Source organism: Panulirus ornatus, chromosome 17 (assembly GCF_036320965.1).
Source record: "Panulirus ornatus isolate Po-2019 chromosome 17, ASM3632096v1, whole genome shotgun sequence".
NCBI lineage: Eukaryota > Metazoa > Arthropoda > Malacostraca > Decapoda > Palinuridae > Panulirus > Panulirus ornatus.
This window is the reverse complement of record NC_092240.1, coordinates 15709079-15728779: the sequence shown is the minus strand read 5'-3', so window position 1 is coordinate 15728779 and position 19701 is coordinate 15709079. Positions and strand designations below refer to the sequence as shown.

General features: G+C 41.6%; 1 protein-coding gene across 1 annotated transcript; it reads right to left on the bottom strand.

Annotated features, from left to right (window-relative positions):
- Window positions 1–490: 490 nt before the first annotated feature.
- Window positions 491–18460, bottom strand: LOC139754575 (cocaine esterase-like). Its single transcript, XM_071671954.1, has 12 exons — window positions 18364–18460; window positions 16735–16971; window positions 14402–14533; window positions 12628–12781; window positions 10869–11054; window positions 10427–10620; window positions 7352–7535; window positions 6683–6766; window positions 2953–3053; window positions 1941–2023; window positions 1000–1197; window positions 491–821 (listed from the first exon to the last, which is right to left on the bottom strand). Exons 2-12 carry the CDS (start codon window positions 16933–16935, stop codon window positions 614–616), a joined length of 1725 nt encoding a protein of 574 aa, XP_071528055.1. The 5' UTR covers window positions 16936–16971; window positions 18364–18460; the 3' UTR covers window positions 491–613.
- Window positions 18461–19701: the final 1241 nt, after the last annotated feature.

Genomic DNA, 19701 nt, shown 5'->3' with positions numbered 1-19701 from the left:
AAGGGGACTGATGGGGATAGTTAACATTTAAAAGCTGTCAAGAAGAGGGGTGGACGTGGTGGTTTCTTTCTCTTGGACTTTGTTAATCATATCACTCGTATTTCGTACCACTTGCAGATGAAGCCCGAGAACGCTCATACATCATCTGTTTAAGGAAAGGGAGTACAGTCCCGCCTACCATGCATAAGATCCGGGGTTCGAGTCTGTCTGTTGGAGGTTTGTGTTTTATGGAGGTGCGCGTTCATTTGCTCTCTCTCTCTCTCTCTCTCTCTCTCTCTCTCTCTCTCTCTATATATATATATATATATATATATATATATATATATATACGTATGTGTGTGTGTGTGTGTGGTCCAACAGAACAGTGTAAGCTGTAGTACGGACATCTCTGATGACAATCTTGTTAGAAAAAACTATAGTCACCCAAAATGGGTGGCTACGACTTGAGTGCTTGCTGGGTTGATGACGTAAATTACCAAAACACTCCAGCTTAGGTTTTCGGATACTTTATTATATTTTCCCCTTTAAAAACGTTAATTTTACGTCACACATTTCAACCAGCTGTCATAAGGTGATGAAGAGCGCTTGTTAACTAGCAAAGCGATAACCCAAGTCAGAGTTCATCGTGAGCAGCAGCAGCAGCAGCGTCTTCCTCTGTCATGTTCTCCAAGATTGACTTGTGATGGTACGAGTGGATGTTGTCAAGCATCTGGGTTCTCTCTGGGCCCTCGAACTTCCTGCTGGAGAAGGACCCATCTGCACCCAAAACTAAGGTTTCCTGAAGTGTTTTCGTGAACAATGGCCAGTGTTCTCGAGGAAGTCTGAAGAATTAGGAAGGGTCTCAAGCTATGGAAGTACACAGCAAAGAAATACAAGACAAACGGGCAAAAGATTCATAATGAAGCATTAACAGAAAACTTGGACGACATAATGAAAACGATGATATTAATAATCATAACTTTGGCCAGACATGAGAACAAGAGGGTTGAACCTACGCACCTTCCATTGGCATAGTTCTCGATTATATCGAGGAGGGCTTCACTCACGGTCTGCTGCTCCGGGGTGAGGTTGACGGGGTAGTCCGGGAGGAGGAAGGCCATCTCATCTCCATGGCTCACAGCTGGGGGAAGTGGAGGCGCCTCAGTGGGGTCCGGGTGACGGAGGTTAAACAATTTTGGTCCTCCTTCGTACTCAAACCTGACGAAGGAAAGGATTAAGGTAAACTCTACATTTTGTACGTATTTGATTCGAAAGATATTACTTGTGATAAATAGAGTGGTGGTGTAATAACTTCCATGAGATTTTAAATATACCTTTTTATAACTATTCTTACAATATATATAGTACAGAACTGTATTTATGTAACTACATAAAATGACATATATCTAATCGATGCACTGAGTGGTTATTTAACCTCAGGAATCTACTTATGATGCTTTTGTAGCTTAAAGGCTGCACTTCATATGGGAACAGGGTAAGGTGGGATCCTTTGAGAGCGATGAAGTTCCTCTTCTGCATCAGCTGACGGTGATAACGGCCTCGCTGGATGCGACATTTCGCCTGCGGTATATTTACCACTTGCAGGAGGAGGACGCAAGGAGCAAAACTCTCGGAATAAGAGACAGTAATACCGAGAAATCTGGTTCTTTTCTCATAGTTAGACTTGGAAAGTGCTCGATGTTTGTTGAGGTGCTGATGATTTTTGACTTTGGTCGGTTTTAACGTGTCGATCAGTTGACTCGTGCTCGGACAGTGTCATTCGTCCGATAGTTGACTCGTACGGGGTCTATGATCACTCTCTAACAACTGACGTACGGGGTCTATGATCACTCGCTAACAACTGACGTACGGGGTCTATGATCACTCGCTAACAACTGACGCGTTCTGGGACGGCGTCACTCACCTGACAGATGGCAAATTCTGGATCTGTGTTCACTCACCTGAGCATGCGCGTTGGCACATGCTGCGACAGGAGGTTGGCCGTACTCAGGATCCCGGCCTTGTAATGTATATCCCCCAGCATCTGCAGGAAACACCGTCGTCACTCGGGGATTGCTAAACACACTGCTATGTTTTTTAAATTAACACCATCAGCCACAATGAGCAAATGTTACGATCTGAGCATTTCCCGTAATTCCTCTTGGAGAGAGAGAGAGAGAGAGAGAGAGAGAGAGAGAGAGAGAGAGAGAGAGAGAGAGAGAGAGAGCCCACCCTCGATAGGATATAAACTACTCTTAAAAAACGAAAAACAAGAGCCTCTATAAAACTGAATGATATACGCAGGTGATTGTAGCCTACTTCGTTATCACACACACACACACACGCGCGCGCACCTATATGCCCATCTGTGTTGATTTTTTTTTTTTTTATCGCGAACTATTGCAGTTGGACCACAGTGATCCTGCTCCGCACACCACGATGTAAGGCTCATCCCTGAACATTAAAGCTTCCTTTCGGGACTCCTCACTCATACATTCCTTTACCATCACTCCATTCTCATCTTCAGATCACCTATAAACATTTTGCAATCATTTCTTCTTCTTGAACGTTCTTTCAACATGTATGCCCTCCATGTACCTATACTATTTTAGTAATTCACTGATTAGCGTTCATTCATCCAATAACATTGTTCTCTCATTCCTTTGTCACTATCTTCCTATTTCTTAAAAACCGCGTATTTATGTATCAGCAAAGATATTCCCCGGTCTTAGTTATAGGGATAAAATATAGAGAACCTTCCAATATTTTTGTTGTCTGCATCACATAGCAGAGGATATCTAGTAAGCAATCACAGAGGGGGGGAAATATTTTAGCAAGGTGAGCTGTAACATAAATTCATCCGTTAACCTGTACTTGCTTCACAACATATCACCAGTGTAATAGACTTGGCCAAACGTATTGATTCACATATCATTCCATACAGAGCCATATGGCATTTTAAACGCGCCTCACCTCCGCCAGGCCCGGAAGAATTTCCTCGAGCTTGTCGAAGGTGATCCCTGGGAAGTAGAAGTTGACGAACTCATCTTCGTGTGACGCAGGGTCAGGGATAACTGTGGAAAGGCAGGATACATCATTCTTAACTCACTATTTGAATAATGGTACATCTTAATGTAGTTGCTGCTTACCACGTCAAACATTAATGGATGTGGAAAGGGAGCTGTGGTTTCAGTACATTATACATGACAGCTAGAGACTGAGTGTGAATGAATGTGGCCTTTGTTGTCTTTTCCAAGCGCTACCTCGCGCACATGCGGGGGGAGGGGGTTGTTATTTCGTGTGGCGGGGTGGCGATGGGAATGAATAAAGGCAGACAGTATGAATTATGTACATGTGTATATATGTATATGTCTGTGTGTGTATATATATGTATACGTTGAGATGTATAGGTATGTATATTAGCGTGTGTGGACGTGTATGTATATACATGTGTATGTGGGTGGGTTGGGCCATTCTTTCGTCTGTTTCCTTGCGCTACCTCGCTAACGCGGGAGACAGCGACAAAGCAAAATAAGATAAAATGAAATATATATATATATATATATATATATATATATATATATATATATATATATATATATATATATATATATATATCTTTTTCTTTTCTTTCATACTATTCACCATTTCCCGCCTCAGCGAGGTAGCGTTAAAAACAGAGGACTGGGCCTCTGAGGAAACATCCTCACCCGGCCCCCTTCTCTGTTCCTTCCTTTGGAAAGTTAAAAAAAAAAAAAAATGAGAGGGGAAGATTTCCAGCCCCCCGCTCCCTTCCCTTTTAGTCGCCTTCTACGACACGGAGGGAATACGTGGGAAGTATTCTTTCTCCTCTATCCCCATATATATATATATATATATATATATATATATATATATATATATATATATATATATATATATATATATATATATATTTATTTATTTATTATTTATTTTGCTTTGTCGCTGTCTCCCGCGTTTGCGAGGTAGCGCAAGGAAACAGACGAAAGAAATGGCCCAACCCACCCCATACACAATGTATATACATACACGTCCACACACGCAAATATACATACCTATACATCTCAATGTACACATATATATACAGACACAGACACATACATATATACCCATGCACACAATGCACACTGTCTGCCTTTATTCATTTCCATCGCCACCTCGCCACACATGGAATACCATCCCCCTCCCCCCTCATGTATGCGAGGTAGCACTAGGAAAAGACAACAAAGACCCCATTCGTTCACACTGTCTCTAGCTGTCATGCAATAATGCCCGAAACCACAGCTCCCTTTCCACATCCAGGCCCCACATAACTTTCCATGGTTTACCCCAGACGCTTCACATGCCTTGATTCAATCCACTGACAGCACGTCAACCACGGTATACCACATCGATCCAATTCACTCTATTCCTTGTCCGCCTTTCACCCTCCTGCATGTTCAGGCCCCGATCACACAAAATCTTTTTCACTCCATCTTTCCACCTCCAATTTGGTCTCCCACTTCTCCTCGCTCCCTCCACCTCCGACACATATATCCTCTTGGTCAATCTTTCCTCACTCATTCTCTCCATGTGGCCAAACCATTTCAAAACACCCTCTTCTGCTCTCTCAACCACGCTCGTTTTATTTCCACACATCTCTCTTACCCTAACGTTACTTACTCGATCAAACCACCTCACACCACACATTGTCCTCAAACATCTCATTTCCAGCACATCCACCCTCCTGCGCACAACTCTATCCATAGCCCACGCCTCGCAACCATACAACATTGTTGGAACCACTATTCCTTCAAACATACCCATTTTTACTTTCGAGATAATGTTCTCGACTTTCACACATTCTTCAAGGCTCCCAGGATTTTCGCCCCCTCCCCCACCCTATGATTCACTTCCGCTTCCATGGTTCCATCCGCTGCCAGATCCATTCCCACATATCTAAAACACTTTACTTCCTCCAGTTTTTCTCCATTCAAACTTACCTCCCAATTGACTTGACCCTCAACCCTACTGTACCTAATAACCTTGCTCTTATTCACATTTACTCTTAACTTTCTTCTTTCACACACTTTACCAAACTCCGTCACCAGCTTCTGCAGTTTCTCACATGAATCAGCCACCAGCGCTGTATCATCAGCGAACAACAACTGACTCACTTCCCAAGATCTCTCATCCACAACAGACTTCATACTTGCCCCTCTTTCCAAAACTCTTGCATTCACCTCCCTAACAACCCCATCCATAAACAAATTAAACAACCATGGAGACATCACACACCCCTGCCGCAAACCTACATTCACTGAGAACCAATCACTTTCCTCTCTTCCTACACGTACACATGCCTTACATCCTCGATAAAAACTTTTCACTGCTTCTAACAACTTGCCTCCCACACCATATATTCTTAATACTTTCCACAGAGCATCTCTATCAACTCTATCATATGCCTTCTCCAGATCCATAAATGCTACATACAAATCCATTTGCTTTTCTAAGTATTTCTCACATACATTCTTCAAAGCAAACACCTGATCCACACATCCTCTATCACTTCTGAAACCACAGTGCTCTTCCCCAATCTGATGCTCTGTACATGCCTTCACCCTCTCAATCAATACCCTCCCATATAATTTACCAGGAATACTCAACAAACTTATACCTCTGTAATTTGAGCACTCACTCTTATCCCCTTTGCCTTTGTACAATTGCACTATGCACGCATTCCGCCAATCCTCAGGCACCTCACCATGAGTCATACATACATTAGATAACTTTACCAACCAGTCAACAATACAGTCACCCCCTTTTTTAATAAATTCCACTGCGATACCATCCAAACCTGCTGCCTTGCCGGCTTTCATCTTCCGCAAAGCTTTTACTACCTCTTCTCTGTTTACCAAATCATTTTCCCTAACCCTCTCACTTTGCACACCACCTCGACCAAAACACCCTATATCTGCCACTCTTATCATCAAACACATTCAACAAACCTTCAAAATACTCCATCTCCTTCTCACATCACCACTACTTGTTATCACCTCCCCATTAGCGCCCTTCACTGAAGTTCCCATTTGCTCCCTTGTCTTACGCACTTTATTTACCTCCTTCCAGAACATCTTTTTATTCTCCCTAAAATTTAATGATACTCTCTCACCCCATATATATATGGAAAATATACAGTTAAATGTTCGTCCAAAAACATTGATAACTGAAAAAATGAAATTAGATTACTACAAGCACTGTTTTGGTCATTTACGTAGCAACTGATATATATAATGTATAAGAGCGATGCACCTCACCAGACTAAATTCATATATAGTTCTATCTAAATATCATCAATTGATAAAAATGATCATTTATATGCCTTGTTTCTATTCATCAATTGGATCTGCACTTCCCCTCAACCTGGTGTCACCATCGAATACTAACAGTATCAAATGGTGGGACCAGGTGGGTAAAGAAATACTATCATTGCTGTGAAAATAAACTAAGGAATATGTTAATAAAAGGCATGATTGGGTTAACTGAACGGACATCACGCCGAAAAATCTTTGAATCAAACTCTTTGTTAACGTTCTCATCTCATTTACTTAGTCTCTGTAGACAAATTCAGGGAAACCTAAACCGATTAAGAAAAATATATTCGACACAAAAGAAATTTAAATAACTTCAAGTAACTTACGACATTCCTTGAGCAGCATGACCAGAATTTTATCCAAAAACTCGGGATCTTCTTCCAGCCTGAACAGAAGGAAGTCGTACAGCACTGAAACACCAAGATTAATTGTAAGATGATCAGTCAGTAACAAATAACTTCAGGCAGTATGGTCGATCAATGACCAGCGAGAGTGATGGAGCCAGTGCCCCCTTCCACCCCCAACGGAATGAAAACTATCACTTTTTGCGTGTCTCAGCCCGGAATATGTTCATTATATTGTTATGGTATAAACACATCTTACAAGACTGCATTAAGTACTGAAGTTGTGATGACATAGTAATGGTGAAAAAAACTAGCATTTCCTTTAGACTTAAAAGCCTATCATTAATCGAGCTCTTTTTTTTTTTTTTTTTTTTTGAATTATCATACTACCGACTGAATATGTGCATACATGAAGGATTGCTTTAGACCATAGAATCATTGTTATCTGACAGTTAGACTGGCTGTTCTGACTATCTGAATATCAAGGGCATTACGGATACAACTCTAGGGATGCGCTTGTCTCGATACATGCGTGGTAGACTACTCTCTCTCTCCACCCGTCTAGGGAAAGAGCCCGGTACAGATAGCTTTGTTCAAGCGCGTCGTAGGACTTGGTATCAGCGTCTTTATATGTGTTCTACCCTGACTTACTCATGTCCACGAGGTAGCTGCCGACGTCCCTGGTCACCCCCATCAGGACGGGGATCTTATGGATGTTCCCGTCTGTGAGGGCTCTCAGCGGGTGCTGGTCCAAGAAGAGCGACGCTTCATCGTTGTGCTCCGCCTGCTGCACGGATGGCGATAGTCTGTGGTTCCCGACAAGTAGGTCGCGAGCCTAGAAATATCACAACTCATGTGAGATCATAGGGGATACATTGTAGTCCATTATTTCTTTCTACCTGATCTGACCGATCAGAGGGGCACATCCATCTCAGAATTTAAGTTCAGTCTGAATTAGGATATCCAGCCATTTATGGGTAACAAAGTCTAAACCCTATCACTGTACTTGCAAACGCTAGTTCATTCTACTGGCAGAGCATAATACAACAGAGGGACGTACGAATGATTTTTTATTTATGTTTTAAGTTGCAATAAGAAAAACTATAAGATTCATGGAAGAGGGACGTTTAGCTGATACAAAAATATTTTGAAATTTTGTGGGTGGATATATATATATATATTTTATTTTTATTTATTTTATTATACTTTGTCGCTGTCTCCCGCGTTTGCGAGGTAGCGCAAGGAAACAGACGAAAGAAATGGCCCAACCCCCCCCATACACATGTATATACATACGTCCACACACGCAAATATACATACCTACACAGCTTTCCATGGTTTACCCCAGACGCTTCACATGCCTTGCTTCAATCCACTGACAGCACGTCAACCCCGGTATACCACATCGCTCCAATTCACTCTATTCCTTGCCCTCCTTTCACCCTCCTGCATGTTCAGGCCCCGATCACACAAAATCTTTTTCACTCCATCTTTCCACCTCCAATTTGGTCTCCCTCTTCTCCTTGTTCCCTCCACCTCCGACACATATATCCTCTTGGTCAATCTTTCCTCACTCATCCTCTCCATGTGCCCAAACCACTTCAAAACACCCTCTTCTGCTCTCTCAACCTCGCTCTTTTTATTTCCACACATCTCTCTTACCCTTACGTTACTCACTCGATCAAACCACCTCACACCACACATTGTCCTCAAACATCTCATTTCCAGCACATCCATCCTCCTGCGCACAACTCTATCCATAGCCCACGCCTCGCAACCACACAACATTGTTGGAACCACTATTCCTTTAAACATACCCATTTTTGCTTTCCGAGATAATGTTCTCGACTTCCACACATTCTTCAAGGCCCCCAGGATTTTCGCCCCCTCTCCCACCCTATGATCCACTTCCGCTTCCATGGTTCCATCCAATGCCAGATCCACTCCCAGATATCTAAAACACTTCACTTCCTCCAGTTTTTCTCCATTCAAATTCACCTCCCAATTGACTTGACCCTCAACCCTACTGTACCTAATAACCTTGCTCTTATTCACATTTACTCTTAACTTTCTTCTTCCACACACTTTTCCAAACTCAGTCACCAGCTTCTGCAGTTTCTCACATGAATCAGCCACCAGCGCTGTATCATCAGCGAACAACTGACTCACTTCCCAAGCTCTCTCATCCCCAACAGACTTCATACTTGCCCCTCTTTCCAAAACTCTTGCATTTACCTCCCTAACAACCCCATCCATAAACAAATTAAACAACCATATATATATATATATATATATATATATATATATATATATATATATATATATATATATATATATATATATATCTTTTTTCTTTCAAACTATTCGCCATTTCCCGCATTAGCGAGGTAGCGTTAAGAACAGAGGACTGGGCCTCTGAGGGAATACCCTCACCTGGCCCAATTCTCTGTTCCTTCTTTTGGAAAATTGAAAAAAAAAACCGAGAGGGGAGGATTTCCAGCCCCCCGCTCCCTCCCCTTTTAGTCGCCTTCTACGACACGCAGGGAATACGTGGGAAGTATTCTTAATCCCCTATCCCCAGGGATATATATATATATATATATATATATATATATATATATATATATATATATATATATATATATATATCTCGGAAAGCAAAAATGGGTATGTTTGAAGGAATAGTGGTTCCAACAATGTTGTATGGTTGCGAGGCGTGGGCTATGGATAGAGTTGTGCGCAGGAGGATGGATGTGCTGGAAATGAGATGTTTGAGGACAATGTGTGGTGTGAGGTGGTTTGATCGAGTAAGTAACGTAAGGGTAAGAGAGATGTGTGGAAATAAAAAGAGCGTGGTTGAGAGAGCAGAAGAGGGTGTTTTGAAATGGTTTGGCCACATGGAGAGAATGAGTGAGGAAAGATTGACCAAGAGGATATATGTGTCGGAGGTGGAGGGAACGAGGAGAAGAGGGAGACCAAATTGGAGGTGGAAAGATGGAGTGAAAAAGATTTTGTGTGATCGGGGCCTGAACATGCAGGAGGGTGAAAGGAGGGCAAGGAATAGAGTGAATTGGATCTATGTGGTATACCGGGGTTGACGTGCTGTCAGTGGATTGAATCAAGGCATGTGAAGCGTCTGGGGTAAACCATGGAAAGCTGTGTAGGTATGTATATTTGCGTGTGTGGACGTATGTATATACATGTGTATGGGGGTGGGTTGGGCCATTTCTTTCGTCTGTTTCCTTGCGCTACCTCGCAAACGCGGGAGACAGCGACAAAGCAAAAGAAAAAAAAAAAAAAAAAAAATATATATATATATATATATATATATATATATATATATATATATATATATATATATATATATATATATAGGGAGGCATATGCAGGAACAGACGAAGAAAGGCCACGTCCATTCTCTTGCTGTCATGTGTAATGCACCAAACCCACAGCTCCCTATCCACAACCAAGCTCCACAGACCTTTCCATGGTTTACCCCGGACGCTTCATATGCCTACAGTGGGTTACACCGCGAGTGAAAAATCATCTTTGGTGGAGCTGTATCACTAAGAGTACAGTCTCGTCAAAGAACTTCGCACTTGACAGGCATCCATTCCTCTATACTGGACGTAGCGTACGCTTTAGATCTGCAGGAGCTCATATTAAAGGGGTCCCGTAGCAGCTATAGTTGACTAATCATATTCTTTTTCAAATCATTTGTCATACCTCTATAACCAACTGCGCCCCTTCGAGCAGCTCGGCTTGTTCCAGCTCCTGGAAGCACTGGACCATGAGGCTTTTGTCGTAAGCCGGACACTTGATGTAGTTGGCCATGATGAGGATGAAGCGGTGCATCCTGGTGCTTAACGCCCACGGAGACAAAGGCGACCCGGACAGTGACAACACTCGGTGGAACAGACCTGCCACACACCCAGGCTTAACACTTAGTATTGTGTCATGTTAAGAAATATACACAATACGTTACTAAAGTTCGTTAAGTCGTTATCGTCCTGTGCGAGTTCTGATCCTAGCCTCCTTCTCTTTATAAAATGGTAGAGGGTAATGAAATAATCTAAAAGCTAACCATAAACAATTATGTGAGGTCTGTATAATAATTTAAAACTGATATAGATTGAAGAGAAGATTATACCAGACAACAGCTACTCACCTGCTGACTTTGGTGACATCATGTGGTAGATGGCGGCAGCTCCGCCCGCACAGTCACCCGCTAGCGTCACCTGGTCCGGGTTCCCGCCGAAAGCTGCCACATTGTCATGGACCCAGCGGAGCGCTGCTGTCTGGTCCATCATACCCATATTACCCGGACTGTCTCCCGTGTTGGTGGAGAAGAATCCTTGGAAGATGAACAGCCATCGTGGGGTCAGCCCCAGATTCGTTTCGTTTTTTTTTTTTTTTTTTTTTTTTTACTACACTGAGATTAATAGAGTTGAATAACTCAAACCTTTTTGGAACTTATACTGAATTCTTGATTACAGTGACATTAACCATTTGTACAGTAACCATATTAATCTATAATGAAATTTATTGCCTTTAATCCGATGACCTAATTTGCCTTTCAATGCAAGTAACTAATTCAGGGCGACAAAAGTGTGTATTATGATGGCATATCTCTTTGATAGTATAGATGACGCTTCGAGTTATAGCACATTAGCTCTCTTAGTACTGTGAGTAACAGTACTACTGTAAAAGCATCTTTTTTTTTTTTTAACTGATCGCGTGGCAACGAAAAACTAATCTTGTTTACATGTAACACCAAGAGAAAGATCTCGACTGTAGTTTAAGTATCGACTTCAATGAAACTCTAAGTTTGCGGAAGAATAGCATTTTCCCCACGTGCTTTCAGTACGGTTACATAAGACTTGTAGCAACTGTTTTCAAGGAGGTGCACATTCCTGATATTCAAGGTAACTGATATTTCTGATATTCCTGATATTCGTGTAACTGATATTTCAAAATCTGGATGACTGCTTGACCATCAGGAAGCTAACTTCAAGTGCTTGTATCCTGGATTGCCCGTACACCAGCGTCTCTAACTGGTCTTTTCCTATAGTTGTGGTCAGTTCCTTGACGTGGCCGTTTTTTTTTTTTAAGATATTTCAACTTTAGATTCGTTTTCAGCAGGAAAAATATTCTTGATACTGACATTTTCAAGTAAATCTGTTATACCAATTATTGCAGATAGTAAATAGTTCAGGGCATTATTTTATAGCCCCCCAAAAGTCTTTGTTTTAAAGTATACAACATAATGAACGCTTTTACACTTGAAGTAATCATGGAAAAATACCTCAGGATTACATACCTATTAAGGACGAGGAGAATAATGATAAAAGGTTTTGAAAGTGCAATAATTTAATCACAGGCGGTAATTACCCCTAAGCAATATTTCAACCAATGATTCGTATTCAACTGAGGGCAACGGGTTGCTTGAAAACATCGGTATAAGGACTATTTCTCGCGGTGAAAACGAATCTGGGGTTGAAATGTTGTTTGGGGGGTCATTATGGCCTGTAATTAAATGATTGTATTCTAAAAAGATTTTGTCATTCTTCTCTTTGTATTTACTGAGTATCAGTCACCAAACGAAAGCATTATGAGATATTTTCCGAAACCATTCTAGCCATCTATATATCTTGCCGCCAGATGGCCCCTCATCCCCGAGTTGCAGTTCGGCACGACTGCGTCGAGCCTATCCGAATCCTCACAGATCCTTATAAGAACGGCCTTATTCCAAACAATGTGAAGATTCATGGAATGATGATTATCCACCGTACTGTGCCTAACCCTTGACGTTACACGTATCATAGTTAACCTTTTGTTAAATTTGGCTCAAAAAACGTTCTTTACTTAAGCCTAATTGAATTGATCATAATCACATTGCATAAAGTAACCCACATAAGCTACCATACCTAGGATTCCGAGACGGTATTGAGGGATCACAAGGACGACGTCTCGGTCCAAAAGGTAGGACTCGTCGAGGGCGGCGGCTCCTCCCACCACGAAGCTGCCACCGTGCAGCCACACCACCACCGGCAGGGTCACGTTCCCGCCCGGGAAAGGCAGCTGCCGAGAGTATTGCAACGGCTTAGATAACTGAAGATCAAAGTACTTTAATACCCCATAAGCATCAATAGCATTACCCGTTAAGGGCTTCATAATACCTATTTAATTATTATTATTATTATTATTATTTTTTTTTTTTTTTTTTTTTTTATACTTTGTCGCTGTCTCCCGCGTCTGCGAGGTAGCGCAAGGAAACAGACGAAAGAAATGGCCCAACCCCCCCCCCCCCCCCATACACATGTACATACACATGTCCACACACGTGTATACATACCTACACAGCTTTCCATGGTCCACCCCAGACGCCTCACATGCCTTGATTCACTCCACTGACAGCACGTCAACCCCTGTATACCACATCGCTCCAATTCACTCTATTCCTTGCCCTCCTTACACCCTCCTGCATGTTCAGGCCCCGATCACACAAAATCTTTTTCACTCCATCTTTCCACCTCCAATTTGGTCTCCCTCTTCTCCTCGTTCCCTCCACCTCCGACACATATATCCTCTTGGTCAATCTTTCCTCACTCATTCTCTCCATGTGCCCAAACCATTTCAAAACACCCTCTTCTGCTCTCTCAACCACGCTCTTTTTATTTCCACACATCTCTCTTACCCTTACGTTACTTACTCGATCAAACCACCTCACACCACACATTGTCCTCAAACATCTCATTTCCAGCACATCCATCCTCCTGCGCACAACTCTATCCATAGCCCACGCCTCGCAACCATACAACATTGTTGGAACCACTATTCCTTCAAACATACCCATTTTTGCTTTCCGAGATAATTATTATTATTATTATTATTATTATTATTATCATTATTATATTATTATTATTATTATTATTATTATTATTATTATTATTATTATTATTGATATTTTACGGTGGAGGCTCCATTCAAGGACAAAAGTCCACATTAAAGGCTGGGCCTTAATTGAAAAAAAGAAGAGACAAGGGAAAGTATTTACGAATTTTGGAGGAAGTGAAAACTTGTCATAGCTATTGGGAAAGACATGAGAACGTGGTTCCAAAGCTTTGAAGTGTGGGGAGAGAAACAATTATTAAAGCGGCCCACCCTTGAGTTGCCAATGGCCACACACTAATCATGTGACGCAGCTGATTATATATGTTCATTATGGGTAAACTCCAGTCTGTTTTTGAGGAATGCAAAAGGTTATGTAAAACGTAAGGCTATATATATATCGGCTGGCACACAAGGCTATATATTTATCGGCTGGCACACAAGGCTATATATTTATCGGCTGGCACACGTGTTGATGGTGTTTCAGTGCATAAGTGTAGTTTCAAAACAGGGAAGAGACATTTTATTTATAAAGCCGATGAAGTGCAATCTTAGGACCCCACGATTAAGTATTGAATGCTACGATATTCCTTAAACGGATTGGTCAGTCCTGAAGAAAGTTTTATATCCATCAGCGCCTTATCTTCCGAAGTAGGATGTAACTTCATAAAAAGTGCTTTATCTCACGAAGGAACTTGCCCTAGTAGAGAAAGATGACGTGTGAGTGAGATACCAGGAAAGGTCATTCCTAATTTTAAGGAGTTACAATCACACGCACAGATAATGCGTTGACACATTATATATACTTACCCTGGGCGTGTAGACGTACAGGTTAAGACAGTCCTCGACGCCGGCCACAATGCCCAGCGCTGCCTGAGCGCACGGCTCCCCCGGCTGCGTAGCGTCTAGTACCCCCGGCCATTCCACGCCAGGCAGCGTCGGCTGGGGGGGGGGATTCAAATATGATTATATAAGAACTGTACAGATAGAAATATCATATTATATTCCTACTATCTGGTCCCAATCCATATCCATTTAGTATTTCCACTGTCTCTTACTTTTACCGTTTTGATAGCACATTAAAATTTAACTGGTCAACACGTTCAGTCACACAGTAAACTGACTGCTTTTTTCTTTTGTACAAACAGTGGCCTCTAAGTGAATAATTTCTCGTAATTCGATGACCATAGAGGGTATTCAAGTCAATATTAATACTCTACAGTTTAGGCGCGTTTCATGGAATAACAATGTCATCTCTTGTTGACCTATAATTCATTTAATCGTTTTCTTGTTAGTAGTACCGTAGAATCCAAGCTGACAGTGTTTTAAAGGAACGAGAACAGACTTACTGAGTAGATTTAATACAAACCTAGATCCTCTTCAGACTTGCCTACACCCTTTGTCTTATTCTCTTCTTAAATATGTATCCGACGCTGGGGTGGGAAGAGAGACCTTGGCTACCATCTGACATTTATGAGAGTAAATTCTTTCCTCTAGCTCGTCCATGGAACCTAAGACCGTACAGAGAGTTCTAGGCACAAAACCAGAGTCGTTAACAAAACTTCTGCGATAGAACTTCAGGCGGGCTGCCAGAGTTTGTGGATTCATTTGCCAGAATAGAACTTCAGGTCCTCTGGTATTCTCTTACCGTCCCCCTTCCAGCAATCCAAATGCCCACAATGCTTAGACAACTTTGTTTAGAATAGAGAGCTTCAAAAGTCTGTGGTTACTTGGTGACCTCAACCTTTAGGTCGTAAACTTAAATGCATGTTCACGTATTTTACACCATCCACAACAGCGATATATATGCACCCTGTTGCGGATAGAACCCTCCTGAGAGAACTATTATCAGTGTCAGTGTAGTCCTTGGAAAAGTGGAGACATTCTTTTTTTATAAGTGAGTAGTTCGTCACTACTGGAGTATCTATAATTCAACACATCCGAGCCAGAAAGACACGGACAGTCTTAACGATAGATACATCTTCAGTCGCTCGGGATTACTAACATCAATACAAACAACTATGGGCCAATATTTTTTGTCAGCTGAGTCGGCACGGGCAACTGATGCCCTTATCAAGGCCAACTCATTAACGATATATATATATATATATATATATATATATATATATATATATATATATATATATACATACATATATATATATATATATATATATATATATATATATATATATATATATATATATAGTCTTGGAAAATCGCATATTTACCAAATGGCATCCTAGCTTCGTCTCTTCGATGTATATCAACTGACTTATATTTCTCTCTAGTGTCTACCCTGATGATGTGATTATTACACGAAAGTGCACTTGGAAACTTATCGTGTTTCATTTTCCCCATGGACTCATAGGAATATCTTGATCACGCGCAAAATTGTGATCCTTTCCAATATATATATGTATGTATATTTTGAGTAATGTATGTATACTTCTGCCCCAGGATCCCTTTTAGGGGCTCCCGCATCACTCAGTAAGCCAATAATTCCACCGGGCATAATCACAGGTGAACAAATGAGGTGTGTGTTTGTCCTGGTGGTGTGAATACAGTGTACCAGAGGTATAGGTGGTCACTGTTTTCCGTGGGTAGGTTGCATCCTGCGCGTAAGGAGCTTTACGACACGCCGAGTCCATGTTTGTCGTGTTAGAGACGTGCGGTTTTGTTCAGAGCGCAGACTGGAAAGTGTGACTCATACATGTCTGGGAACATGGTTTTATATAGTGGAGTTGGGTTTGGGCGAGGAGGGACGACTGTTTAGTGGAGTAGTTCGTAGAGGTGGGTGATCTGGGAAGATAGGTTGGTGAAGTATGAAGCAGGAGTGAGCTTTTCATCCCTGCGTTTAAGATTATTGAATGGTTATGGGGTAGTTAAGGTGTGCTGGGGTTAGTGCTTCTACAAAGACTGGAGTGCCAAGCACGTTTAGGTGGGATTGTATTGAAAATGTTTCGTTTCTTATTCAACCAATGATTATTCTGAGTGTTTTGTGGATGCACTGCGGGCTTGCAAGCAATCCTATCCTTCACATTTGATTATCAAACTGCTTAATAGTTTCACTATCATGACGATGATCATTATCATTAATGTCATGGGTGTCGTTACCATACCAACATTCATTTAGACCTTACCATGAACCTGTTCTTGTCCACGGGCGGCTTGGCGTATGGTATGGCGTGGAAGGCGTGGTAGTCCCGCCCACTCCTGCTCTTCTTGACCACGCCTCTCACCAGGCCGCCGCTCACACGCACTTCGGCGCCAACGATCCCACACACGCCCACCACCACTGCAAGCACCACCGTCCACGCCCATGCTCCAGCCGTCGGCGTCATGATCACCCGTTTTTTGAGATAAGCGATCGACCTTTCCTTTAGGATAAAAGCACATATTCTTATAATGGAAAAAACATTTACTGGAAACACATCTGGGGCGGTGTACGTTGATATCAGGATTTAATTAATTACTGATGATGATAATCAATCATCATAAGAAGATCCACACCAAATGAGGGATATATCACCTCGAGCAATAATTCATCTTATAAACATGACCTTCACAATTCTAATCTTCGTTGCCGTTTTCTGCAGCGACATGGAAAGAAAATCTGCGCAGGTGCTTCCTTAAGGGTTCAGGGAGACGAACGTTACAGGGTAAAAGGTCAAGGCTGCACGGTAGTGGTCACAGTGCAGCAACTCCTGCTCGGGGGATGAGTCACTGGCATCACGTTATCATGCAGCAACCAAGATTGTTCAGCATATCAAAACTCTACATATTCTAAGCGTCTTGGCAGAAAACATAAATCTCTAAGTCCCAAATGGCCCCAGAATAATATTCCTCTCAAGCTTACTGATGAATTTGTGAACTGGAGAGTAGAAGACGAATCTTTATCAAACACGCCAAACTGTGGAAAAGAGATCTGGGTCCGTGTGAAATGATCATCTGTGCGTTGACTTGGTCCTCAAACTGCTCACTGAACGTTACCCTATGGATGAATGACCTTTGCAGCATAAGTTGAATGCGTCGTCTCCACTTAATCATTCCTTTGATGCGGAATATATTATCATCCGTAAAAGACTTCCTCGTATACCCGGGTCGCTGCTGGTCCAAAGCATCACAAACCTCTCCGTTTTCGGAGGCATCGCACCAAAACTAGACCTGTTTACGTAACGTTGTCTCCATATAGTTTCAATCTTTGGTGATGAATTTCATAGTTTTGCTCTGTGTGTATGGAAATCAAATCCCGTTGTGTTCTTCAACGTTTGATCATATTTTCACAATGCCATCTTGAAACCTATAGACAGAAAGGAGAAGCTGTTGATAATGTTGAAAGGCACTGCACTCATTCATCCTTACACAGTAACGCGTTTCTAATCATGAGGTATTATTGCTTTCCTGAAACATACCGCCTTGTAATGACTTGGGTTCGTCCAGACACGGACAAAAGCCGTCTTAGAGGGCAGTAAGGATGGTAATATTAACTAGGGCGGTTGCTGTTTACTTCCTACTGACACGGATGGTGTAAGATGGCTCCGGGCATCATTTAAGTTAGGACGTTGGCGCTTCCTTCAACGAATGCTGTTCACAGTATTCTCTCTTCTAGTCTCTCTCTCTCTCTCTCTCTCTCTCTCTCTCTCTCTCTCTCTCTCTCTCTCTCTCTCTATATATATATATATATATATATATATATATATATATATATATATATATATATATATCGTCATTACTATCATTTTGTAGGAACAGCTATTGAGGTATCTCACCTGTATGTGTGTGTGTGTGGCCGGTCAGGTGTGTATGTCTGACCAGGTCGAGTACTCGCGCGAGAGTGACAAGAGCGGTGCGCCACGTGTATCGCCGGTACAGCCAATCGTAACTCATTATCATTATGGTTGTACACAATATCAAGACGGATGAGTATAAGTAGGAGAGTGTTACATATACTCCACACAGGATGAAACAACGATCGTGTATGGTTCGCTATTCTGGGGAAGAAGGTTGTTAGACATTTACTCGTATGCAACCAGATGTTTAAAACATAACACCAGAGAAAGATCGTAGTGAGCGAACTTCATTGGCTAGGCTATGGATTACCTTATCAGTCGAGGCAAGGCTGGCGGTCAGGGAGACTGGGACTTCCACATCTGGGAACACCTTTTGTTGGTCATCGTCTGCTTTGACAGATACACTTACGTTTCTTGGTAAATATATATATATATATATATATATATATATATATATATATATATATATATATATATATATATATATATATATATATATATATAAAGATCCACATCTAACTTTTTCATTTATCATATAAAAATTGCAAGAGTATTTCATTTATGAAATTGTTTTGTGTTCAGTGATGAACTCTGCAGCAGACTAAACAGACGGGGTAGATGAAAAGTAGTAAGGCCTGTGACAGTAGCCAGATACTGGTGAGAATCCGGCAGCTGTTAGAGTGCAGTTTTGTTGGCGGTCTTGCCATACTGAAATCCCAAAGATAACTCATTTAACGACATGCATTTGAAAATTATGGCTGCACATCCTATTGATAGAGTTACGGCAATATGATACATGATTATTTTTAATAGTCAATCGTTGCAAATGCTGCACATGACTTAATTAGTCTTATTTCAAGTACAACTTCTTGAAAATATGACGTTCTTATTGTATGACTCATGGTGAGGTGCCTGAGGATTGGCGGAATGCGTGCATAGTTGCATAGTGCCATTGTACAAAGGCAAAGGGGATAAGAGTCAGTGCTCAAATTACAGAGGTATAAGTTTGTTGAGTATTCCTGGTAAATTATATGGGAGGGTATTGATTGAGAGGGTGAAGGCATGTACAGAGCATCAGATTGGGGAAGAGCAGTGTGGTTTCAGAAGTGGTAGAGGATGTGTGGATCAGGTGTTTGCTTTGAAGAATGTATGTGAGAAATACTTAGAAAAGCAAATGGATTTGTATGTAGCATTTATGGATCTGGAGAAGGCATATGATAGAGTTGATAGAGATGCTCTGTGGAAGGTATTAAGAATATATGGTGTGGGAGGAAAGTTGTTAGAAGCAGTGAAAAGTTTTTATCGAGGATGTAAGGC